Below are 26,022 nucleotides of genomic sequence, written 5' to 3' on the forward strand. Positions count from 1 at the left end.
TCATAGCTGGAGAAGATGTCGAACGGTTTGCCTGAGGGACTACTGATTTTTTTCCCTCTTGCTTTCTCACTTCTCTTCTTTTCACTTTTAATCACACTTTACTTGGCTTCACTTCTTATTTTTAAACCTAACAATTCTTTGGGTTTCTGTGGATGGGGTCAGATCTGGTGGTGCTTTGGGGTGCTTGGGATTCGCTGTTTTGTTTTTCCTGGTGTTTATTTCTTGTTTTTCCCCTCTGCTCTGACTGAGTGCTGTTGTGTCCCGGGGAGCAGCACGGTTTGTTTGGTTTTTCTTCTTGGTGTGCTGTTGCCCTCTACATTTTTAAAAAGCTTTAATTGATTCTCAGTGTTTTTGTTATGGTGGGGATTGCCCACTTCGGGGGTGGCTGGCCCGCTGCTCTGCTCTGCTCTGCTCTGCTCTGCTCTGCTCTGCTCTGCTCTGCTCTGCTCTGCTCTGCTCTGCTGCTGTTTAGGCTGTTGTTGTGGCCTGGGAGGGCACTGCTTGTTGTGCCTGGTTCATATTGCAGTGCTGTTGCTACAGTTTAACAATTTAATCCGTTCTTCTTGTTGTTGTTGTGGGTTGCCTACATTGGGGACCGTGGTTCCCTGGGTGGGTCTGGTTTGCTGCTGTTGGTGTGGCCTGGGGGGCACTGCTTGGTTCCTTTTGAGGTACCCAGTCAGGTTTTCCCCTCTAAATAGGTACTAGGGGAGAGTATTTCAGGAAACATTTTAAAGTTCCTTCCTTAATTAGCTACCTCGGGATTGGATTTATAAGAAAAAAGGCAAGTAGGACTCCTTCATTATAAGGGGCTGTGCCTCTTCTCCATTGGAAGGTCAGCTGTTCCTGTTAGAGAGAGGACTTCAGCAGTCTCTTGGGGTCTTAGTGGCAGAGGCGGGCGTCTGCTGCTGCACATCTCTGCGGACTTCTTCCTAGACTTGTTAGTTAGGTGTCATAGTCAGGTTTTTTTAAAAAAACCTTACCCTAACTTTCTAAAAAGGTTGAACTTCATTGTTTCCTGCTCAAGGTTAGCTCGGTCATTTAAAGCTAGCCAAGTTTAGCGTCAGGTTTCTCTGGTTGGTTAAAACCCTCAACAGAAGACAGAGAGCAGCAAAAATCTCCTTAGAAGTCTCGCCAGGTTAGGCTTTTCCAAGCAAGCAAAAAAATAGCTGGGAGGAGGTATCATAACAAGTTTTCAGAGTTCTTTATACCAGGTGTCAGTGGAGTGCCTTCAGGGCCTCTAATTTCCCTGTACCTGAAGTCAGACAGAGTTTGACCAAGGGTCACAGTGATGAGTGGCAAGCAGGAAGGGCAGAGGGGCCCTGGGGGCAAGGCCCAGTGGAAGACTGGAGGGGGGGAAGGGAGGCAGAGGGGGATGGCTGCATCCTCCCCCCCCACCCCTATGAAGAGGCCTGCGTTGGCACCACCTTCTACCACTCCGACCTCTGGCTGGAGTGGGGCAATAAAGAGCACCCGCAAGGGTCTCTTTATTGAGGTGGCTGCTGAGGTGTCCCCTTCAGAGGTACAGGGAGGGGCAGGTGCTGGCACAGCACCTCCTGTGGCTGTCGTTGCCACCAAGGCATGGTGCCCGCAGGAGGAGCTGTCTGATCTGTCCCTTGGGCTGTGCTTTGGGGGCCTGACCTGCCTGTCCAGGGATGCAGAGAGCCATGGAGGAGTGGGACAGACTGGCCCACCAGTTGACTCTGCTGTCTCCTCCAGGATCCAGCCAGCCTGTGTGTGTGTGGGGGGGGGGGCAGGAACAAGGGGTGGAGCAAGAGGGAGAGATGGAGGTATAACCCCCCCCCGCCATCTCAACCCCCTGCCTATCTTTTTCCTCCTTCTGCCCCCACCCCTGGAAACAGTATATCCACCCAGAGCTCCTCACAGGAGGCAGCTCAGGGGACTCACAAGGCTGCTAGTAGCCTCGGGGGCCCAGAACCTCCCAGGTCTGGAAGCACTTCCAGAGAGTGGAGGGCACCCACCTTGCAGAATGCCAGCTTTGTAGGCAGAGGGCTAGTCGAGGAAGGCAGGAAGGTTCCCTCCTGAACCACTGAAGAGGCACCACCAGGTGGTCCTGCTTCAGGGGAAGAGAAAGGCTGCCACTGATTGCTTTATACTCTTTTAAAATTATCGCATTGCCTTTGTATGGCATTGTAAACCACCTTGAGTGTTCCTCTGCGGACAGGAGGGCATGTGATTTCAAAGTGGTGCAAAGGACTTTAGAACAAGGCTGGAGTTTGCTTTGAGAAGCAAACATATAGATGAGGTGAAGGAGTGTAGTTAGGGGTGGCAGCCCTGTCCCCCACTCAGCCACCAGTGGGGGATGGGGGGAGGGTTGTCAAATCCAGGTTGAGGAACTCCTGAAGATTTGGAGATGGAGCCTGGGGAGGCAGGGACCTCCGTGGGGTACAGTGCTATTGAGTCCCCCCTCTTTCTCCAGAAGAACAGATCTCTGTGGGGATGAGCTGTACTTCCAGAGGATTCCCAGGTCCACTTGGCAGCTTTCATCGCAAAGAGGTTCTGCCTGGGGTACAGGGTGGAAGCCTGCACAGACAGCCCTGTGTGCAGCTCAACATGACTCAATAGTTTCACTTGCTTATCAGCTTCTGGAAGCAGTGCCCAGGTGGTGGCCTTCCTAGAGCGACCCTGAACATTGAGAGGGAATGAATGCACAGGGTGTGTGGGGACTGGGCATCTGCTGCGCAGGGAACCTTGCCAGTCCCAGGCCAGCTGGATTCCCCCTTCCATATCATCACTCAAGCGTTAAGATTGGCACAAACCAGTTGGCCTTCATAAGCCTACTGCTGCCACAGTGTCAATATCTTCCCCTACCATTTCATATGACAGGGGAGTGACCGACTTCTGCTGCTTGCAACCTTTTTCTCTTGATTTCTTCTGTGCCGTTCACCCCCCCCCCCCCGCCCCAGTGCTCCCTTGTGCTGGAATGATGTAATCTAAGGTCAGACGGGGAACTGCTAGGAGTGGAGGAAATAGAATTCAATATTCGCTGGAAACTTAATCCTGAGAGGAGGTGGAAGCCAAGTTCCTTGTCATCTATACCGAGACAGGCACAGATTTTGCAGTGAGTGGCACGGAAGGCAAAGAAGCTGGTTACAGAGAGCGAATCCAGGTTTCCAACTTGACGAGGCGACTCCTGTGATGATGAGCTGGACATACAACACCCTTAGATGGAAGAGTTCTTGCCCAGTGGGGCTTTTAGCAGGTGAGGTGTCAAGGCCATGCAGTGGGAAGGGGGGTCACACAATGATCAGAGACCTCGGGGGTCCAAAAGGGAGCATGAATGCATCGTTGGGATAGCCCTTTGGTAGGTGCTGCATGCACCCGTTCTCCCCTGGAAAACCCTGACCATGGGAAGCTTTGGGGATTTCCTCCTGTGCAATGGGTCATTATTGATATTATCAAATTATTGTTATATTATAGAAAAAGCTCAGTGACCTCTAAAGCCAAAAGGGCAGAGGCACGAAACTTCCGCATTTCCAAAGGTTCAGAGTCTGGTCTAGATAGATGGGAATAGATTTCAGGTGGAGGGGAAGTGAGTGGAGGGAACATTAACCATATGCAGGTGGCTCCACAGAAAAACTGCAAAGCCTAGAAATGATTCCTGATGAAGGTTAAAGCAGCAGCTGGCAAAGCAGGGTGACAACTGAATATCAAGAGGACCAAAGTGACGACTACTGGAGAATCACACAACCATAAGGCTGACAATGAAGACACTAAAATCAGAGTCCAGTAGCATCTTTAAGACCAGCAAAGATTCATTCAAGGTGTGAGCTTTCAAGTGCACTCTTGCTTATACTTGAAAGCTCCCGCCTTGAATAAATCCTTGTTGGTCTTAAAGGTGCTACTGGACTCTGATTTTATTGTGCTACTTCAGATCAACATGGCTTCCCATTTGAATCTATTCTTAATGAAGACACTGTGATTGTTCAAGATTTTCTGTTCCTTGGCTCCAGCATCAACCAAAAGGGATTTTGCATGGAAAGCTAGTATGGTGTAGTGGTGGCAGCATCTAACCTGGTGAGCTGGGGTTTATTCCTCACTCCTCCTCCACATGCAGCCATCTGGGGGACCTTGGGCTAGTCACAGTCCTGACAGTTCTGTTCTCACACAGTGGTTTCTCTCAGAGCTCTTGCAGCCTCTCTTCCCTCACAGGGTGTCTGTTGTGGGGAGAGGAGGGGAAGGGGATTGTATGCTGCTTTGAGACGCCTTCAGGCAGGGACAGCACTTCACACACACCCGCTAAACAGAAGAGGGTGGGGAGCTAGGAACTGACACCACCAGTTTGCTAGTCTTTCCTTGGGAGGCATTGTCCAGCAGTGACGTTTCACCCTGCCACCAGGTAAATGAGCGTCACAGGGATACACTCAAGTCTTTTTCATGCAAATGCTCTTTTAATATAGTTGTTGTGTCTGGCTACCTGCTGGAATAGAACCCAAAAGATGGTTTTGCTATGCGATCATTCCAATCCCATAGCAACTGTCCCCACTGCATACTGAAAAGTGAATAGGGTATCACCGCACTCCCTGCCCACCGATGTTTTCCCAGAAAGACAAAAGCAGGAATCTTGGGTCGCTTCCCAAGATTGAGAGCATTGCTTAACCATTTGCAGAGGTGGCCAAACCTGCTTCTTCGATTAGAGAAACGTCAGTAGCTCCGTTCCTTGCTAACTGGAAGCCTCCTGATGACTTCTTTCATGAAAGGAAGAAAAAACAAACAACTTGATGATTTGTGGTTTTGAGGAGTAAAGGAAATAAGAATATATTTGGTTTTGAGGTTAATAGAGAGAATGTATTGTCAAAGGCTTTCATGGCCAGCATTCACTGGCTTTTGTAGTTTTCTTGGGTTGTGGGTCCGTGTTCTGGTAGGTTTTGCTCGTTATGTTTTACCTGCATCTGTCACATCTGGCAGTGCTAGACCTCTGAAGATGCCAGCAACAGATGCAGGTAAAACATAATGAGCAAAACCTACCTGAATACGGCCCCACAACACAAGAAAACTACAAAAGCCAGATAGTAGAGAGATTTTTAGAGATTAAAAAAGCATGTTCTGCTATAATTGATGTTCTGCTATAATTTTGGAATAATCTTAACACCACCCGTGGGGCCGTGGGCGCCGCAGACTAAATAAAACGGTAAGGGGTTCTGGGGCGGGATGTGTCCGGGATGAGGAAGGGTCCGGATTGGACTCTTCCTCTGGACAGACAATCGGAGGGACCAATCGGCAGGTGCAAAGCGCCTACCGATTGGTCCCTCCGATTTCCAGCCGCGAGCAGTTGCTCCTTTGCCGGCGGCCTGGCGCGTCGGGAGGCGTGAAGCTGCCGCTGCCACCAACACTTCGCCCCACCCGCCAGCCAGCACCCGCCGCCACAGAAGCCAAGCCGCCGCCACAGGGACATCGCCCAGCTCCTGCGACGCCACCCGTGGCGAATCTAGCCTGCCGTCAACAAAACAGGTATGCGCCCGGCCGACAGGATGACCCTGGTCTTGCTAAGCAGGCCCGCACAGCCCCGCCGCACTCATGGCGCGCCCTGCTAGCGCCCGCTGCATTTTGACTGCAGCGGACTTATTTACTAGTTTTAGAATAAGTGAGTAACCTTGTTATGAATATATGTTTAGATTAATTGTATATGTTTTTGTTGCCAAAAAGCTCAAAAACTTTATTGTTACTATATATTTTTGGTCTTTGCTTTGCTTTCCAAGTGTTTTCTTTGATTTTTTAAATATGATTTCTTTTTCAGAATTTTATCATTTTGTATTAGCTTTTTAAAAATAAAAACACTCTTTAAAAACAGCATTGTTTTAACCCATGGCCTTCCAAAAGCGAACGCAGAAGGGCTGTTTGGAAAACAAAGCTTGTATTTTCTCCCCCCCCCCCCATTAATAACTTGTACCAGCCCACTGAATGTATTGCTGACTAGGGATGTGCTCCTCGGCTCAGCTCAGCTACTTCGGAGATCACCGAAGCCCAAGATGTCATGTAGGAGACCAGCACTGTGGCACAGAGAGGAGGGGTGGCAGCTGACCATGAATGTCCCTAAGCAAAGCGGTGCTTTCGTCTGCTTGTGAGCCACAGTGCCTGAGCAACAGTGGCAGAACTCTTGCAGTCAAACACACAAACAGTATTTTAAAGTTGTTTTAGAAGAATTTACAGGTGCCACCACAGTGATTGAGTCAGCATTTGGGTCTCCCTCTGTGAAGTGTCCTCTGTAAAGCTGCAGGTGGCCTTCCCAAACCTTTGTACAAAGTGAGATACTGCACATGATACCTTGAGCTAACTGAACAATGCTTGTTATTAGTTGGCTGATTAGCTAATGGCCTAATTTGGGGTGTGTTATTCTGGATGAGAATCCTGTGCAAAGGAGCATTGGGGGCATTTGATCTGGGACCACAACCCCAATTAGCTTATATTAACTCCGGCTACTAAATGATATCTTGCAAAAGTTCTCTGGTTTAGATGTGCATAATTTGGATCCCAATCCCATGACAGGTGTAAAACAACACCGGGCCCCTAATGGGGATATCAATAGCCCCTGCTGACAATTTCCTGGTGCCCATCAAGAGATTTTAGAAGGTGGGTCGGGCCAGGTATGACTCATACTCACAAGGGCTTCTCATTGGTCACTAACGGTCCGATGGGCTATGTAGATTATTTTTTAAAATAGTTTTTAATGAAAAGTTTTTTTGGAAAAAAAGATAAAAACTACAATACTAAAGAAAAAAGAAAATAAATATACAGGTATAGAAAGGATGGATTTCTGATTTTCTGTGCAACAAATATGAATAATATTACATACTTTGCAATTATAAAAAAGAAAAAAAGTTCTCCTCTCCATTCTCTAGATCTTTTTCCTTAATCATCAAACCCACAAAGCATCAGTCCATTTTTTCTTCCTTTTTGCATAAATATTATTATTATTATTATTATTATTATTATTATTATTATTATTTAGATTTATTACCCACCACTCCTTGATGGCTTGTAGATTAGATAGATTAGAATAAAACCCCATAAAACCCTAATTAAAAAACCCCAACAAAAAATGACAATCAGTAATCAGATCAAAAGAGAGAAGAAGGTACGGCAGAAAAAAACATCACTATTCTCAATACCCCAACAATTCACATTGGAATGGACGGGAGCACTTGCACCTGTCTCAGAATTCACCGGAAGGGGGGCCATATAGATATCCCTGGCTGTACTGGCCTCAACCATAAACCTGGCGGAAAAGCTCCGTTTTAGAGGCCCTACAGAACAGGTTTCCAGTTAGTAATCAAAGTCGATATGGTCTTTTATCAAAGTAATAACTATCCACCTCTGCCAAACTTTTCCATTTTGCTGCTGCTGTCATAGAATCACAGAATCACAGAATCATAGAGTTGGAAGGGGCCATACAGGCCATCTAGTCCAACCCCCTGCTCAACGCAGGATTAGCCCTAAGCATCCTAAAGCATCCAAGAAAAGTGTGTATCCAACCTTTGCTTGAAGACTGCCAGTGAGGGGGAGCTCACCACCTCCTTAGGCAGCCTATTCCACTGCTGAACAACTCGGACTGTGAAAAAAGTTTTCCTGATATCTAGCCTATATCGTTGTACTTGAAGTTTAAACCCATTACTGCGTGCCCTCTCCTCTGCAGCCAGCAGAAACAGCATCCTGCCCTCCTGCATAAAAACAAAGTTCTGTGGCTTTTTTCCTAGTCGTTTGTCTATTAATCCCATAAGGAAGGCCTCTGGTTTCAATGGGCATTAGACCTTAAAATCTCCTGGATTGATGAACATATTTGTATCTTCAGAAAAGAAGAGCTGGGTTTTTTTATACCCTGCTTTGCCCTACCCGAAGGAGTCCCAAAGCAGTTGAAGAAACACCTTTCCCTTCCTCTCCCCACAACAGACACCCTGTGAATTAGGTAGGGCTGACAGAGCTCTAAGAGAACTGCTCTGCAAGAACAGCCCAAAGAGAAATATGATCACCCAGCTGTCTGCATGTGGAGGAATCAAACCCGGTTCTGTCTGCCATTCTTAAACACTATACCACATATCCCTTTTTCAGGACACAACTGGAGGACTGGTCATTGAAAATGCTCATAATCGTGTGGGGATTTCATAAAGTGCCCATGAGGACTACCTTCAGTTAGTATTTATAGAGAAGCTGGCAGTTACAGGTGTGGTCAATTATTTCCCGTTTTCAACAACGGGAAAGTTTTTTCATTCATCATTTGAATACTGTGATGCCTGGGGGTCAATGTCAACATTGATTACAATTGTTTTTTGTAAAAATCTGTTTTGGTTATTTACTTTAATGGATCTGGCCCCTTTAAATAATTGACTACACCTGTAACTGCCACCTTCTCTATAAATACTAAATGAAGGTAGCCCTCAGGGGCACTTTATGAAATCCCCAGATGATTATGAGCATTTTGCCAATGTGATATTACGATTACTACTGTGACAGTATATTGGAAGGTATGTTATGCTGCTTTGTAAAATTATGAACTATGTTTTGAAATTTTACATGCATATATTGTCTACTTGTTTATTCATTTTGCAGAGCAACCACTGACGAAGATAGAACAGAAAGCGGGTCACTTAACCTAGGATCCCGTTTTGGTTGATTCTTTATGTTTGACCATTTAGACTTTATGTTATAACCTCTTCACTTATAAACCTAGAGAAGACGACTGCATCATTGTGCCTCGCGATTTCCTTTTTCCACATTGAGGAATCCACCATTCCAGGAGCTAAGCATTGGGCAGGCTCTTCCTTCCTTCTGCAGAGGAGGCTTCCACGGACAGGCATCGAGCCGCCTGGCTTTGTGGTCTGCTCCATCAAAGGGCACACTCTGCAACTGGGAGACCCCTTTCATGGAGCCGGAGGGACTGCCAGCCCGTTTGCTTCAGGCCACCTCATGGCTCAGAGCACCCTGTGCCTCTCCCGGCCTTCATATCTCCCTCCCCGGACCCAGTTTTCATTGCCTAAAATTAAAGCTTCTTCCTTTTCCTCCCCCCTCCCCTGCAGCTGCCGTCCTGAGTTGTTGCTTCCTGCGAACCCAGGCCCAGGATATCCCTGTTACGGTGAACCCACCACAGCCAGTGGAAGGCCAGGAGGTCACTCTGACTCCAGGAGGAAGCACCGACATTTTTTCATGCAACTGGTTTCGAGGAGAAGATTTGCCCCCAAACCGGATCTTTGTATATATTTCATCATCTGGGCAGGAGAATGGTCCAGGCTATACAGGGCGGGAGACCGGAGGTTCAAACTGCTCCCTGCACATCAGAAGTCTGACGCTGAATGACACTGGAAAGTATACAGTGTTAAAGACCACAAGCATGGGTCTTTCTGAAAAGGGAAGTGTGCAGATACAAGTCTTGGGTATGTTTTTTTCCTTCCACTGTTTATTGTACCATATAAAATCCTTAGCTTCTCAGTGACTCACTCCCTCACTGAGGGCCAATCAGAGGGCTGGCATGCTCACCTCTGTGCCTCTGATTGGTCTTCAGTTGGAGGGGCCTCCCTCACTGAGAGTCAGTCAGGCACCTTTTCTTTCTGAAAAGGGGAGTGCGCATATAGGTATAGTGTGTGGTTTTTGTTTTGTTGCTGTTTCTCCTCTCTCCTACATTTAACCCCTCATTCAGGGCATTCTCTGTCTGATTTGGATGTGGGGGAGGGGTTTGGGGAGATCAAAGTGGGGAGGGGCTGTGACTCAGAGGTAGAGCCTCTGCTTGGCACACAGGAGGTCCCCGGATCAGTCCCCAGCCCCTCCAGTTTAAAGGACCAGGCAGGAGGGGATAGGAAAACGGTCTAGTGGAATCCCTACAGAGCTGCTTCCTGTCTAAGAACTTGATGGACAAGTGCTCTGATTCAGGACAGATAGGAAGGGACAGAGCAATATGGTATACATTTTTAAAAACCCTGTACGGTTGGCATAAAAACATCCAAAAACAAAGTGACCTATCAGGAGGTCTGTTGCCCAAGTCTCTTATTCTTTGACTCATCTGTCTCTCCACACTAATGTCCTTTTCTTCCCGCATAAACTGTCACCAGCTTCAGGCTAGTTTTCAATCAGTTGTATTCACATAGTCTTCTTCAGACACCAACTTTTCTAAGTTATAACAAGATCATTTTTTAAAATGGACAGTCTAGTCAATGTAGAAGCAGAATACATATTTATCTTCTAGAGCAGTGGTCCCCAACCTGAGGTCCACAGCCCGGTGCCGGGCCGCGAAGGCCAGGGTGCCGGGCTGCGGTTCCCTCTCCCCACCCCACCCCCCGCAGTAAAAAACTTCCCAGGCCGCAAGCTCGCGGCCCGGGAAGCTTCTTATTGCGGGAGGGGGGGAGAGGGAATCAGGGCCGCGCCGCGCATGTGCGGCCCGGCCACGCATGCGTGATGCGCGGGCACGGCCGCGCATGCGCGATGCGCGGGCGGGGCAGTTGCCCTGCCGGTCCCCAGCTGAAAAAAGGTTGGAGACCACTGTTCTAGAGCAGGGGTAGTCAACCTGTGGTCCTCCAGATATTCATGGACTACAATTCGCATGAACCCCTGCCAGCATTTGCTGGCAGGGGCTCATGGGAATTGAAGTCCATGAACATCTGGAGGATCACAGGTTGACTACCCCTGTTCTAGAGTCAACACTCACCTCACTTTGGATCAGTGGTTCTCCACCTTCTGAATGCCAAGACCCTTGAATACAGCTCCTCATGTTCTGGTGACCCCCAACCATAAAATTATGCAAGGGTTCTTTCACAGAAATCAAACCAAAACTGACCAATGGCGTGAAGATCCCTTGTTCATGATTGCATATAAATTGTTTTTTTTCCCAGGGGCACTGCAGGAGTGGCTGGTGGCCGAGCGTGGGCACCTGCAGGAGGAGCAGCAATGGTGGCGGTGACCCCCAGCCAAGCTGCTCGCCTGCTGCAACCCATGTGAAAGGGTCATTCGACCCCCAAAAGGTTCCCCACCCCCAGGTGGAGAACTGCTGCTTTAGAAAATAAATGTTTTCTGCTTCTCTGTTGATTTGACTATACATTTTAAAATGATCCTCTACAACCGCGGTTCTCAACCTGGGGGTCGCGACCACTAGAGGGGTCATTCTACCCTTTCCCCAGGGGTTGCCGCTGCACCCCTGTGGCCACCTTCCTAATGGCGCGAGGGTTGCACGTGGCCACTTCAGCGATCACGGAAGGTCAAGGTGGGCAGTGCCACAGTGGCGAGGAGTGCCAGCGATGTACCAGCCAAGCGCCCGCACTCAGGCTTTTCTTGGCCTTCCATGATCGTCAGTGTGCTGGAGCATGCAATCCTATGACCCCCTTTGGGTCTCCGAGGCTGCCGCTGCCACAGTGGCCTTGGTGCCCCAAAGGGGGTTGCACCATCAGGTATGCTGAGAACCACTGCTCTGCAATAATTGATGGTTGATATCATTTATAATTTAGAGTGGTGTCTGGAGAAGATCTATGTATGTACAACTGATCAAAACTGAGCCAGAAGTCGGTAACAATTGTGTTGGAAGAAAAGAACATTACTGTGGAAAGGCATCACTAGACGGGTTAATGAATAAAAGGTTTTGGCCACAAGCCTCTTGATGCCACACTTTTATTTCATTGATGTTCTTCGTATGCCAGTAGTACAGGGTTTCTCCTTTATAAAGATTCAGTGCAAGGCAGCATCATAGGTCTGCTTGTTCCAGGACAAGGAAGAATGAGTGAAAGGACTAAGATAGTGAAGTCTGCCCTTGCTAGGGTTGCCAACCTCCAGGTGAGAAGAGCCAAAAATACAAAATGGGGTACCCAGTATATTGCAGTTATACAAAAGAAAAAAAAAACCCTCACTGTGTAGTAACAACATAACGAAGAGTTTATACAATATGGGAAAAGTTTATCCCAAAGGGAGCAGTCCTCTATCCTATTTTATTCAACATCTTCATGTGCCTTCTTGCCCAGCTGGTATGGCAGTTTTGGCTGGGTTGTCAGCAATATGCAGATGATGACCCTGACTCTCTCCCAGAAGCATTAGCCTGGAAGCAGTGAGGAGATGGCTTAAGCAGAGTCGTCTGAAGCTCAACCCTTCAAAGATGGAGGTCCTGTGGTTGGGTAGGAAGGGCCCATGTGTGGAAGCATGTCTGCCTGCCCTGGATGGTGTGCAGCTCTCAATGGCTCACTCCGCCAGGAACCTGGGCATGATCCTGCATGCTTGCCTCACAATGGAAGCCCAGGTCACAAAAGTAGCACGGCTAGCATTCTGCCACCTTGGTGAAGCCAAACTACTAGCACCCTACTTGGCCCCGGAACACCTAGCCACAGTGATCCATGCAACGGTCACCTCTAGACTGGACTTCTGCAACTCGCTCTATGCAGGCCTGCCGTTAACATTGATCCGGAAACTACAGCTGGTCCAAAACGCAGCAGCTGGGTCCTCACATTAATACCGTGGAGGTCCCACATTCACCCCATCCACCATCAACTGCAATGGCTACCAGTTGAATTCTGGATCAGGCTAAAGGTTCTGGTAATTACCTTTAAGGCCATAGGCGGTCAGGGCCCAGTGTACCTGAGGGATCGCCTCTCTGCCTATGCCCCTCAAAGACCTCTGCGCTCTGCCACCGCCAACTGGCTAAGGATCCCTGGCCCAAAAAAGCCCGCTTGGCCTCAACCAGGGCCGGAGCCTTCTCCGTCCTGGCCCCCACCTGGTGGAATGAGCTCCAGAAGGAGATCAGGGCCCTGACAGAACTAAAGTAGTTCCGCAGGGCCTGCAAAAGGAAGCTCTTCTGGCCAGGCATTGGGTTGAGGTCGACCAAAATCAGCAACATCTGCAGGGCCCCTGAACCTCCCTCCCAAAAATCCATGCACCCAACTGAACCATGGACCTATTCGAGCTGTAGACGGTAACCTTCAGTTATGGTTGCTACTGTTACTGTAATTATTGTTGTTGTCCATTTTATATGTTATAAAGAAACAAATTTCCATGTACTGTTTACATTCCATGTGAACCACCCTGAGGGGAGGGCGGAATACAAATATATCTTTATTATATTTGTAAAGAAATAAAAGCATAAACATTGTAACACTCCCAAAGTGTGTAACTGTAGAAATGCCACTGGAAATGCCAATGGTAGGAATGCCAATGGTAGGAATGCCACAGTAGGAATGCTGCCAGAAACGCCAAATCCAAACAAGGAACTGGTAAATCCTGCATTTTGCTCATGGCTGCTTCCTCTGTGGACCCCAACCGAAGAAGTGCCAAAAAGGCCTCTAGAGCAGGGGTAGTCAACCTGTGGTCCTCCAGATGTTCATGAACTACGATTCCCATGAGCCCCTGCCAGCATTTGCTGCAGGGGCTCATGGGAATCGTAGTCCATGAACATCTGGAGGACCACAGGCTGACTACCCTGCTCTAGATAACATTCATGCCCTGATGAAGACCTTCATGATTTCATTGCTGAGTAGGGTTGTGTGCTCGGCTGTTCAATCCCGAGGCGTCCAGCGCCATGGTGCACAGCCCTATATGCTGAGTAACAACTAAAACATGTGAAGGACTGTGAGGGAGGTTGGGATCCACACAAGCAAAATGCAGCCATTCCTTGGATTTGGCATTTCCAGTGACGTTCCTACAAATACACCCTTTTGGAGTATTGCAATGTTGTGCTTGTGCTTTTAAAGCATCAAATATATTTTTCCAAACTGCATAAACTCTTACTTAGTTTTGTTGTTACTACACAGTGGGGTTTTTGTTGTTGTTGTACAACCTCCAGGTGGAGCCTGGAGACCTCCTGACATTACAGCTGGGCTCCAGATGGCACAGATCATCTTGGTTATCTTGGCTGGAGGGCATCATGCCCTGTGGAGGTCCCTCTCCTCCCCTCCCCAAATCTCACCCTCCCCAATCTCCGGGAATTCTGAGCCCAGGGTTGACAATTCCACGCTATGCGCACCCTTCCTACCCACTTACTGTCCCCTTGGGTCTTCTCCAGCTGCAGAGATGCTGAAAAAACCCACTGTGTCGGCCTTCCCCTGCCCTTACCCTGTGGAGGGCACAGAATCTGTCGCTCTGACCTGCGAGAACCACTCTGGAGGATCCATCCAAATCCGCTGGTTCCGGAACGGCAGCCCTCTCGGGAAGAGTGACCGGGTGAGCCTCTCTAGGGATAACCGGACTCTCTCTATCTTGAGCGCCACCCGAGACGATGCCGGGCGCTATCAGTGTGAAGTGTCCAATTCAGGAATCACCGAAATAAGCGACGTCAAATTCATCGATGTGATCTGTGAGTGCAAGTGTCTCCTTTGTGCTTCTGGGCTGCTGGGGGTGGGGATGCCCGCTGGTCTTTCAGACCTGAGCTCAAGAAACGTGAGCAGGTAGAACAGAGATCCCCCCTCCCCTTTTGAGCCAATGTGCACCTTTGGAAATTGGACACAGAGTTTCCAACAACCAAATGGCTGCCTCAGGAGGCGGAGCCAATCCCAAAATGTCAAGGAGTGAGGCTATACATAACTCTGATTGTAGCTCTTCAGGCTTTCAAGTGGGAGCTCTGTTTTATGGGATGGTTTTCAGAATGGACATAATTTTTAAACTATTTTCTCACCTGCACACAACTATACATCAGGGGGCTAGCTAAGAAGGACTCATCGCCCAACACCTGGAAAGTGGTCAGAAGCTCTGCTGGCCCCGCCCAGTATCTAAAATTATCTGGCAGGTGCCATGGTGCCCAAGGGCACCACGTTGGGAACCATTGGGAAAACGGTTGACAATATATACATATCTATGTAATCTAAGGTTATTTTGGTCCCACCCAGCCTCTAAGCTTAGGAGACCATGCACGGTTTCTCTTTCTCCATTTTATCCTCACAACATCCCTGTGAGGTGGGATGGGCTGATAATGAATGACTGGTCCCGAGGACCCCCACTGAGCTTCCATGGCAGAGAGGTGATCTGCACCAGGTCACACAGTCTAATCCAGGGGTAGTCAAACTGCGGCCCTCCAGATGTCCATGGACTACAATTCCCATGAGCCCCTGCCAGCATTCGCTGGCAGGGGCTCATGGGAATTGTAGTCCATGGACATCAGGAGGGCCGCAGTTTGACTACCTCTGGTCTAACCATTAAGCCATCATTCGTCTCCCAGAAAAGGACCGTATCTTGACGGGTGCAGAATCCCCAAGGGCATCCCCATGGAAATGGTAACAACAGAAAGCAATAAGAACAGGGGTGACCATAAAAATATAGCCATAAGAAATGACCATAAAAACAGAACCATAAGGAACAGAAAGAATGGCCATAAAAATAAAACCATGCAGCTGGTGAATGTAACCATCAAGCCATAGAACTGAAATGCCGGTGATCCCGTATCCACCTGGAATTGGATGCCTTCCCCTTGGCGTCTTTAAACGCCTTCCCCTTGGCCTTGAATCCCAGACAAGAGTCTTACAGTTGCTCTCCTCTTTGCTCTTGGCTGCAGTTTGGATCCCTGGAGAGGGCAGCAAAGGCCCTCTCCAGAGAAGAGTCAACCTCTGTGCCCTGGAGTCCAAGCCAGGCCCAAAGGCCTGTTTTTCCCCAAAGCCTTCTCCAATCCCCCTTTGACACTGTGAATCACACCCTTCCTGAAAGTGCAATTATTACCAATTACCAACATTACTCCTGACCAATGACTTTCTAACCCATAAAAGTTTTGGTTATTTGGACAGGTGCCCATTACCACTTTTCCTGGGCCTTGCCCAGCACTGTGTAGTCAACAAAACATTTTTCACAATAAGTTCCTTTTGCAAATCCCATTAAAGAGCGCTTGTGCCTAAAATGTTTAAGAGTCGGACTAGGGCTGTAGGCTGCGGCTCAGCTCAGCCGCCTCAGCGATCACCAAAGCCTGAGGAGGCCAGTGCTATGGTGCAGAGAGAAGGGGCGGCTCCTCCTACGTTCCGCCTCAGTCTTCGGTCATTGCTGAGGCGGCCGAGCTGAGCCGAAGCACACAGCCCTAAGCAGGACAGCTTCGAGTTGGAAATAGTTGGAAATAGCTGGAATTTCTTTGGGGGTGGGGGCTGGGATGGGGTTTGGGGAGGGACCTCATGAGAGTACACAGAGCAGACATTTTTCTTCAGGGAAACAGACCTCGGAAGTCTGGAGGTCAGATGTAACAGCAGCAGATATTTCCAGGCCCCACCTGGAGGCAGACAAACCTGTTAAAGGGCTGATTCTGCACGGGTGGAAAAGGCTGAGAGGGTATACATATGGAAGTGGGGCAAATCCCTGCTTCCACATGACACAGCTGCTAGGCAGGCTCCCTCGTTGGCCTGCCATGGATCGAGCCCTCAATTTGCCATGGCTAAGGGAATGTGGGAGAATCTGCGTTCCCTTAGCCACTCCAGGGGCCAGCAGGGCCTGTCCCTCCCTGTTCTACGATGACCCAAAGAGGGCAAAGAATGCACCAGTTGGCTTCACAGCGCTTTGCATTCATTTTTATTTTGCAGCAATGTGGGATTACGTGGAACACAATCCAAACCTCCTGCAAAACAAAGAACCCCCCTGCGCCCCCCCACATGGCGGAACTAATCCGCTGCTGTTTTGTTTCCTGTGGGGATGCATTTCAGCAGGACACCAGGTGTCCCGCTGAACAGTGTCCCCCATGCTGCTCCACCAGCAGCCTGGCACAGGCTTCACCATGTGGAACTGGCCTAGCAGAGTCGAGTGTGAATTCACACCCTGACATTTTGTGGTTGAGCCCGCCTCTTCTGGCAGCCATTTTGCATTTTTGCTTACCAAAGATGCCCAAAGGCTCAAAAAGGCTGGGGGACTTCTGATATGTAAATTGCATTGGTTTCCCCTGCAGAATATCACCCATCCACCATTTTCCTTGGAATCTCAGGGAGCCTAAGAAGGTGTTGTCCCACTTCATATACTCAGGAGAGTATAGCCAGGCTGAGTAATTCTCCGTGTGCATCTCACTCTCCCAAATATGTACAGCTGGTTTCTTGGTGCAGCACCAACCTTGACTTGTTGACTCAGGCAGCCAGACTTCCACGGTTACTGGAGGTTCCATTGTTTCCTGCTGTTGAGAACTGATGGGGGGAGAGAACAGGGGTACTGCTTGTTTACTGTTCACTTTCCTTCACTGAAGGTCTTCAGAAGGAATCTGTTCTTCCTTTGGACACTCTCACTTAGCAGAGGATTGGACTAGATGACCTCTAAAACACCCTAACATATTTATTTATTTACAAATTTTGTATTCCACCTGTCCATCCTTCCAAGGGCCAGCTGCCGAACAATTTCCAGCATATGTAATCAAATCACATTTTAAAAGGCATTAAAATCAACAACCCAAGTGAACCTCCTGGGGCCCAGGAATGACCAGCAAATTCATGCCCAGAGAGCAAAGAGCCCTCCGGGAGGCATAAGGAGACAGCCGGTCCCTCAGGTTGTGTGTTTTCCCTCCCAGATGGACCTGAAACTCCTATGATCCGCCCGACTGAAAAGCTTTACAAAGAACATTCAGACCTCAGTCTGGTTTGCAAAGTCGATGCTTTCCCTGATGCCCGTTACACCTGGTTTTTAAATGGGATACAGTGCGGTTCACAATCTAACCTTCTCATCCGGAGCGTCACCCCAGAGCATTCGGGGAATTACACCTGCCAAGTCACAAATGTCCTCACTCTCCAAGAGAGGAACACCACGCTGGAAATTGAGGTGGAAGGAGGTGAGTGACCATGAGGGGATGGCCTTCTCTGCCTGGGCTGGGACTGGCCCTGAGGACCACGGGGGGGGGGGACAAGCTGAGTCAAGGGCTGGCAGCCCTGCTGGGAGCTTTTCCTCAATCCTTGGTCTACTCAGGGGGGACTGTGACTCAAGAGCAGAGCCTCTGCTTGGCATGCAGAACGTCCCAGGTTCAATCCCTGGCATTTCCAGTTAAGAGCGACTGGGCAGTAGGTGATCTGGAAGGCCGCCCTCTGAGACTCTGGAGCCATGAAGAGGGGCCATAGTGTGTCTTCTTGGCATGCAGAAGGTCCCTGGTTCAATCCCCAGCATCTCCAGTTAAAAGGACCAGACAGGAGGGGGGGGGATGGGAAAGACCTCCGCCTGAGACCCTGGAGAGCTGCTGGCAGTCTGAGTAGACAAAACTTACTAAGATCAGAGTCGGAGTCCAGCAGCACTGTCAAGAGCAATGCATCTCCACACTCTTGCCATGACTGTTGTGACTCCATTTTGTCTGCTTAGATCTGCAATTCATGTCTATTTCATTGCGGCCTTTCATCTCTGTCTGTATGTACCCACTGAGTTGTTACCTTTATCTGCAATCCTGGGGCTAGGGGGACACTCAGGAGGAAACACATTTGCCTCTTCAGTTTTCCTCTCTCTGCAGCTGAAGTGCGTGACGTCAGGGTCACTGGCCCCTCTGTTGCCACCGAAGACCAGCCGATCACTTTGACATGCTCTGCTGTGGGCAGCTCCATTTCTTACTCCTGGTTTAAGGGAGACCAGTACCTGGAACCAGGAGATTCCCTTGTTCTGACCAACAACCACCAGAATCTCACATTCAATCCGTGTCGCCGGAGCGATTCTGGGGATTATACCTGCAGAGCATCCAACAGCATCTCCTCCAGCTTCAGTGAGCCCCACCGGCTGGATATCCTGTGTAAGTCTGGACAGAGTCAGCCGATATCAGTCTGTCAGTGGCAGTCAGTGGCAATTGGAAGCCTGTAAGTCCAACCCGACTTGGGGCCACTGATGACTGATCTTGATGTGGGTTTCTACTTTCTAGGCATCTCTATCTCTAGATCATAGGATTGTCATCTCTGGGTTGGGAGATACCTGGAGATTTTGGGGGTGGAGTCTGAGGAGGGTGGGGTTTTGGAGCAGGACGGCCCTCGGAAGGGTAATGTCCTCGAACCCACCCTCCAAAGTAGCTGTTTACTGTAGCTGTGGGTGGGGCGGGGGATCCACAGTGGAGAGGGTGAGCGGGGCGGCAACTTGTGGTGGTGGTGGGGGAACGGGTGGGGGTGTATGGGGCAGGGAAGCAGTGGTGGAGTGGTGGCAGGTTAGTGGCGGTTCGTGGGGGTGATGGGGGGGCGGGGGAGGAAGAGCACAGTGGGTGGGTGGATGGGTGGGGGGCAGCGGGGGGCGACTGCCTGCATTGTGGTGGTGGCTCGTCGCGTCCTGGATGGCTCGGCAGGGACAGAAGGTGGACGTCCCTGGGCACTGCCGGCACCCCCTGCTACCTCCAGCAGGGCTGTGATGGCAGGCGGCTGGGCACGGTAGCGACAGGCGTGGGGGGAAGGCGGGCCGTGAGGCTTGCGAACCCTTGCCCCGATGAGGAAGGTGGCTGCCTCAGCAGGAGGAAAGGAGCGGGGCCTCCATGTCTTCGATGCGGCATCCCTGCTCCTTTCCTGCGGGCCCCCATCCCCGGCCAAGGTTCCTGCTCCTTTCCTGGCAGCGAACCATCTGAGCGGTCCAGGGCGGGCCAAATGGTCAATGGGGAGCTGTGCCATTGGACACGGCCCCCGAGTGGCACTCGGAGGAGCCAATCAGGAGCCGCTATTTGCCCCTCTCAGTTTTTATCACGGACAGGCCTTGCCCCTTCCAACTTGCCCTTACTGCTTTATTATTACCGCTCCGCAGGAGCGGTTACAGATACAGATACTTGGAAATTATTAACTTTAAATTGATATTTATTATATCCCATTCATAGTTTGCCACTGAAGAAAATATGTTTGAAAACACTTAACAGCTAGTCTGCATTCAGGCATACTTTATTTTTGGAATAAAAGGGGACTGTGGTTATTGACTGGTGTAGCTCGTTTAGAATCAAAGAATCATAGAATCATAGAGTTGGAAGAGGCCATACAGGCCATCTAGTCCAACCCCCTGCTCAATGCAGGATCAGCCCTAAGCATCCTAAAGCATCCAAGAAAAGTGTGTATCCAACCTTTGCTTGAAGACTTCCAGTGAGGGGGAGCTCACCACCTCCTTAGGCAGCCTATTCCACTGCTGAACTACTCTGACTGTGGAAATGTTTTTCCTGATATCTAGCCGATATCGTTGTAAGGTAAAGGTAAAGGTATCCCCTGTGCAAGCACCGAGTCATGTCTGACCCTTGGGGTGACGCCCTCTAGCGTTTTCTTGGCAGACTCAATACGGGGTGGTTTGCCAGTGCCTTCCCCAGTCATTACCGTTTACCCCGTACTCATTTTACCGACCTCAGAAGGATGGCAGGCTGAGTCAACCTTGAGCCGGCTGCTGGGATTGAACTCCCAGCCTTATGGGCAAAGCTGTCAGACGGCTGCCTTACCACTCTGCGCCACAAGAGGCTCATATCGTTGTACTTGTAGTTTAAACCCATTACTGCGTGTCCTCTCCTCTGCAGCCAACAGAAACAGCATCCTGCACTCCTCCAAGTGACAACCTTTCAAATACTTAAAGAGGGCTATCATGTCCCCTCTCAACCTCCTGTTCTCCAAGTCTCTCAACCTATCTTCATAGGGCTTGGTCTCTTGGCCCCAGATAATCCTCGTCACTCTCCTTTGTACCCTTTCAATTTTATCTATGTCCTTCTTGAAGTGAGGCCTCCAGAACTGCACACAGTACTCCAGGTGTGGTCTGACCAGTGCTGTATACAATGGGACTATGACATCTTGTGATTTTGATGTGATGCCCCTGTTGATACAGCCCAAAGTGGCATTTGCCTTTTTCCCCGCTGCATCACACTGCCTGTTCATGTTTAGTTTACAGTCCACAAGTACTCCAAGGTCTCGTTCACACACAGTGTTACCTAGAAGCGTATCCCCCATCCAGTAGGCATGCTTTTCATTTTTCTGACCCAGATGCAGAACTTTACACTTATCTTTATTAAATAGCATTTTGTTCTCATTTGCCCATTTTTCCATTGTGTTCAGATCTCGTTGAACTCTGTCTCTATCTTCTGGAGTATTTGCCAGTCGTCCCAATTTGGTGTCATCTGCAAACTTGATGAGTAGTCCCTCCACCCCTTCATCTAGATCCCTGGTCCTCAATCTGCGGGCCGCGAAGGCCATGGCGCTGGGCCGCGAAGGCCATGGCGCCGGGCCGCGGCTCCCTCTCCCCGCCCCTCCCCCGCAGTAAAAAACTTCCCAGGCCACAAGCTTGCGGCTCAGGAAGCTTCTTACTGCGGGAGAGCGGGAAGAGGAAATCAGGGCCGGGCCGCGCCCGTGCGGGCCGCGCCCACGAATTGCGCATGCGCAATGCGCGGGTGCGGCCCCGCAGGCGCGACCCGATGCATGGGCGTGGCCCGCGCGGGTGCGGCCACCGCGGGCGCGGCCCAATGCCCTGCCGGTCCCCAGCCTCAAAAAGGTTGGGGACCACTGATCTAGATCATTAATGCTAAAAAGTACCGGGCCGAGCACCGAGCCCTGAGCTGCCCCGCTACTCACTTCCCTCCAGTCTGATGAAACACCATTGACAACAACTCTTTGAGTGCGGTTCTCTAACCAATTCCCTATCCATCTAACTATCTGAAAATCCAGATTGCAGTCCTTCAATTTATCCATCAGAACATCATGGGGAACCTTTACTAAAATCCAAGTAAACGACATCAACCGAATTTCCACGATTCAGCAAACCTGTCACTTGGTCAAAAAAGGAAACCGGGTTGGTCTGACAGGACCTGTTGGAGACAAATCCATGCTGACTTCCTTGGATCACCAAATTGTCCTCCAGATGTTTGCTGATCGCTCCCTTTAATATCTGCTACATTATCTTCCCCACAACAGAGGTCAGACTCACTGATCTATAGTTTCCTCGTCCTCCTCCCCGGCTGCTGCCTCAGGGGCTGCCCTGCTACTCTGCCGCTGGCTCACCTTTGGTGCTCTCCAACGGCCGCCATGGCTGGGGCTCCCCCTCGGTGTGGCACTGCATAGCTGCTACTGGCAGTGCCCCCCAGTGGGCGGCATGAAGTCAGGGGCGCCAGCGAGAAAGCAAGTGGAGCAGGGCCGTCACAGCTTCACTTCAGTCACACAGCACAGATCGTTGTGTGATGCTCACATCTTCTGCTGAGACAATGTTTTTAAAAATCTACAGAGCTAGTGGAATCTTTCCCATAGTTTGATGGGAGAGATCCCCACCCTGCCATGCCCACTGTTGCTGTGGCAACCCCTCAGAGACGCGAGGTATCAGAGGGAGCATGACACCCACTTCTTAAAAACCCTAGGTGGACTCCACAAAGGATGTTGACAAACACCACATTGGGGACCCCTGGCTTAGGCGATGCATGCGAGGATGGAAATTAGCAATTAGAAATCCCAAGGATCAAGCCAGTCCACACAGCTGGCCCACTTGGTGTAGTGGTTGGGAGTGCGGACTTCTAATCTGGAGAGCCGGGCTTTATTCCTCACTCCCCCACATGCAGCCTGATGGGTGACCTTGGGCTCGCTACAGCACTGATAAAGCTGTTCTGACCGGGCAGTAATCTCAGGGCTCTCTCAGCTTCACCTCCCGCACAGGGTATCTGTTGTGGGGAGAGGAAAGGGAAGGCAACTGTAAGCTACTTTGAGACCCCTTCGGTTAGAGAAAAGCGGCATATAAGAACCAACTCTTCTTCTTCTTCAGTAATCTCAGGGCTCTCTCAGCCTCACCTCCCTCACAGGGTGTCTGTTGTGGGGAGAGGAAAGGGAAGGGGATTGTAAGCTGCTTTGAGACTCCTTTGGGGAGAGAAAAGCTGCATATAAGAACCAACTCTTTTTCTTCTTCGGCACTGTTTCATGACTTCTAGCTGCAAAAGGAAAGGAATAAAGGATTCCTGACCAATCTGGGTCCAGCATTGAAAAGAAAATATACAGTCCTGTGTTTTCTACAGAATAATGTAGCAGATTGTACAGTCCATTTCTGGAAGGTACCACTTCAAAATACTGGTATATACATCTGTGTGTGTAGGAGTCATGCTCAAAAGGTCCCCGCGGGTTGTTCTCTAGCACACTAAACCTTATGCCTGATGAGCTACTTTACTACATGCAGGAAGGTCAATAGCATTTTAAAACATCCCACCCTTCTTCCAAGGATTTCAAGATAGCAGACACAGTTCTCAGTTCTACTCTGACAATAGCCCTGTGAGATTGGTTAAGCTGAGAGATCGAGGTCATGGATATGAGTTTCTATGACAGTCAAACTTCGCTGGCAGGGGCTCATGGGAATTGTAGTCCATGGACATCTGGAGGGCCACAGTTTGACTACCCCTGTTCTAGAGTCTGTGGCTCATCTCTGGCTCGAATCCCAGCTGAGTCATTTCATGCACTTCTCTGCCACAGATGGACCCGATCCTCCTGTCATCCATCAGGTTTTTGAGCGGGAGCAGCTGAAGCTCTACTTGTCCTGCCGCGCCAACTCGTCTCCTGCTGCCAGTTACATCTGGTTTCTCAATGGGAAGTTTCTGCCTGACCAAACAAAACGCCTCCCTCTGGATCTTGCTTCGGAGTACAGTGGGAATTATACCTGCCAAGCAGAGAATGGGAGCACCCAACATTTGAGAAATACCACCCTGGAGCTTGAGGTGAAGGGTGAGTAAATAGAATTTCAGCCAGCAGTACCTCCTGCTCACCCATTTGGAGCGATCACCCTGAATCTCTGAAAATCACACACGGTAATGAGTGGACAGGATGAGCTCTCTGCCTGCCGTGGATCTGAGACATTATCTGTCAGACCTTGGCCTTCTGCCTCCATCCCAGACTTTTTGAGCCTGGGAGATCCTTCAAAATGGCTGCTGCTGGAGGTGAAGCCAGTTACAAAATGGCTGCCACAGGTTACTTTCAGTCGTGTGGCAAAAATCCTTGTGGCAGCTGCTGCCAAAATCTGCACACCCATCAAATCTCTGATGGCCAATCAGAAGCCACGCTGGGCAAATGTTAAGAAATTTTTTAAACTAATTAATTAATAAATAAAAGTTCCACGTGGCCCCACCCATTTCCTAAAAACACTTGGTAGACCCTGGAAAGGTGGTGGCGACCCTTGCTCTATTTCCTCTTGGATTAAACAACAGCCCTTCACCCTGTGAATGGGGAGAGATGTGCTTGTGCTATTAAATAAAAGAGTAAGGGGTATGTGGATGGGGACTGTCCGGACTTCAGGCCAATCGGGATGCGCGCAATGTCTGGACAGTCCCCGTCTTCAACAGCTCCGGCCAGGAGCACAGCGGTGTGGTGGGGAGGGATGGCTACCCTTCCCCCTTGGACCAGGAAGCCCTCATGCCGCCTCACTTCCCGGCCCAATGGGAGGCACAGCGGGAGGGAGGGGCTTCTCTCTTTCCTTTCTACCTCTTCCTACATCTCTCCCTCTATTTGGTGTAGTGGTTAGGCCAGTTTGGTGTAGTGGTTAGGAGTGCGGACTTCTAATCTGGCATGCCAGGTTCAATTCTGCGCTCCCCCACATGCAACCAGCTGGGTGACCTTGGGCTCGCCACGGCACTGATAAAACTGTTCTGACCAAGCAGTGATATCAGGGCTCTCTCAGCCCCACCTCCCTCACAGGGTGTCTGTTGTGGGGAGAGGAAAGGGAAGGTGACTGTAAGCCGCTTTGAGCCTCCTTCAGGTAGGGAAAAAGCGGCATATAAGAACCAACTCTTCTTCTTCTTCTTCTTCTATGTATCTGTCTTTTTGTCTCTTTCTTCCTCTCTTTCTATCCCTCTCATCATTTCTTTCTGTCATCATCTACTTTTCCTTGCTCTCTATATTTCTCTCCCTCTTTCCCTGTGTACCTCTACTTCTCTCCCTCATTTAATTTCTCTTACATTCTCCCTTTTTCTTTATAATTCTGTCTTCTTCTTGCTCTCTTACTCTCTATATTTCATTGTCCTTTCTATTTCTCTCTTCCTTAGTTTCTTCCCTTCTACCTATATTTCTGGTTACCACTCTTTTCCCTCTCTTTTCTTTCCTTTCCCCCTATCCTCTTTCTCTCTCTTTGTATCTCTCTATCTTCATCACTCTCTTCCTTTCTACCTCCCTCTCTCTTTGCTATTCCCCCCTCCCCCATTCTAGGGCCCGCTGTATCAGCTACAACAGGCTTTAATTCTAGTATGTGTGTGTGTGTATGTATGTATATATATATATATGTTTGTTACTCACATAGGACGGTGGAGGAACACTGAAACACAGAAACCCTGAGTGATTTGGGCCATGGTGAGTACCAACAGGATTATCCCAAAGGCTGCAGTAGTTTCCTGCTCACCTGGGCCCGGTTACATCTGCAGCCATGAACAAGAAAGCTTGGCTATGTTGGGTATGTTGAGTGGGATGGGAAAGGGGAAGCATGAATCCAGATGCATTGTGGGATATTCCATTCCATCCTGAGAGGAGATAGTAGGGCCTGGAGAAATCATGTCATTCCCGCTCTCGCTTTTAGCAGGGATGAACTTTGCATGATGTGGATGTTTTACTTCTGGGACTCCCTCCCAACTTATTCCTGGAAAGGGAAGAGATCCACAGCCACACCAGAGATCAAGCAGGACGGCTAGTAAACCACACAACGGAAGAAGGAACTCGATCCTGTCAGCCGTTCTAAGAGTCAACTGTTCGGCATGTAACTTCCTATAAATGTTACTGCATAAAACTGCTAATGTAACTGCATAAAAATGTTAATTTTTGGTTTTGTCAATTCTTTATGCCAATAAAAGTATTCTGATTCTGGAAGAAGGAACCTGAGTTTCCTGCTTCATTTCTATCAATAATCAGTCCTCCCCCCACCCCCAAGAACTGAAATAGCCTCTGGTTCAACACTCGTTATAGAATAATTAAATAGATTTTAACCCACCAAAGAACAAATTTAAGATTCCACAGACCAGCAGCAAAGGTTTCAGTGACAACATCCATGCTGAAGGATATTAATAGGATCGATTTTACGGTCAGGTTTTATTAACCTAGAAGTTAGCAGATTGCCAGGTTAGGCTGGAAAACGCAGCATGCAGCTGAGTGCGTGTGGCCAGAAAACAACAAACAAACAAGCCTCCCATTCAGCTTGGTGGTAGTTCAGCGACCCCCAGTCTTTTATTTATTTATTTTTATTTATTAAGTAACATTTATA

At 49.3% G+C, this 26,022-nt stretch overlaps 1 protein-coding gene across 3 annotated transcripts; it reads left to right on the forward strand.

The window, feature by feature from the left end:
- On the forward strand, positions 1-25,598 carry LOC143837142 (cell adhesion molecule CEACAM5-like). 3 transcript variants are annotated; one of them, XM_077336659.1, is made up of 9 exons: positions 1-25; positions 3,066-3,220; positions 9,030-9,383; positions 13,976-14,266; positions 17,426-17,683; positions 18,347-18,619; positions 23,259-23,507; positions 25,072-25,121; positions 25,345-25,598. In XM_077336659.1, exons 2-8 carry the CDS (start codon positions 3,157-3,159, stop codon positions 25,104-25,106), a joined length of 1,524 nt encoding a protein of 507 aa, XP_077192774.1. In that variant the 5' UTR covers positions 1-25; positions 3,066-3,156; the 3' UTR covers positions 25,107-25,121; positions 25,345-25,598. The 3 variants fall into 3 exon arrangements, with proteins under 3 accessions (XP_077192774.1, XP_077192773.1, XP_077192775.1); XM_077336658.1 differs by lacking the exon at positions 1-25 and having other exon boundaries at positions 2,992-3,220; XM_077336660.1 differs by lacking the exon at positions 1-25 and having other exon boundaries at positions 2,992-3,220; positions 25,348-25,597.
- The last annotated feature ends 424 nt before the right edge of the window (positions 25,599-26,022 follow it).

The sequence above is a fragment of the Paroedura picta genome, chromosome 5, assembly GCF_049243985.1.
Source record: "Paroedura picta isolate Pp20150507F chromosome 5, Ppicta_v3.0, whole genome shotgun sequence".
Taxonomy (NCBI): Eukaryota; Metazoa; Chordata; class Lepidosauria; order Squamata; family Gekkonidae; genus Paroedura; species Paroedura picta.

Bases quoted from the DNA above. Each gene is read 5' to 3' on its own strand.
- LOC143837142 (XM_077336659.1), top strand. From the start codon at position 3,157: ATGATGAGCTGGACATACAACACCCTTAGATGGAAGAGTTCTTGCCCA. The intron at 18,620-23,258 runs GTAAGTCTGGAC...TCTCTGCCACAG, and splicing joins CCACCGGCTGGATATCCTGT to ATGGACCCGATCCTCCTGTC. The intron at 23,508-25,071 runs GTGAGTAAATAG...TTACTCACATAG, and splicing joins CCTGGAGCTTGAGGTGAAGG to GACGGTGGAGGAACACTGAA.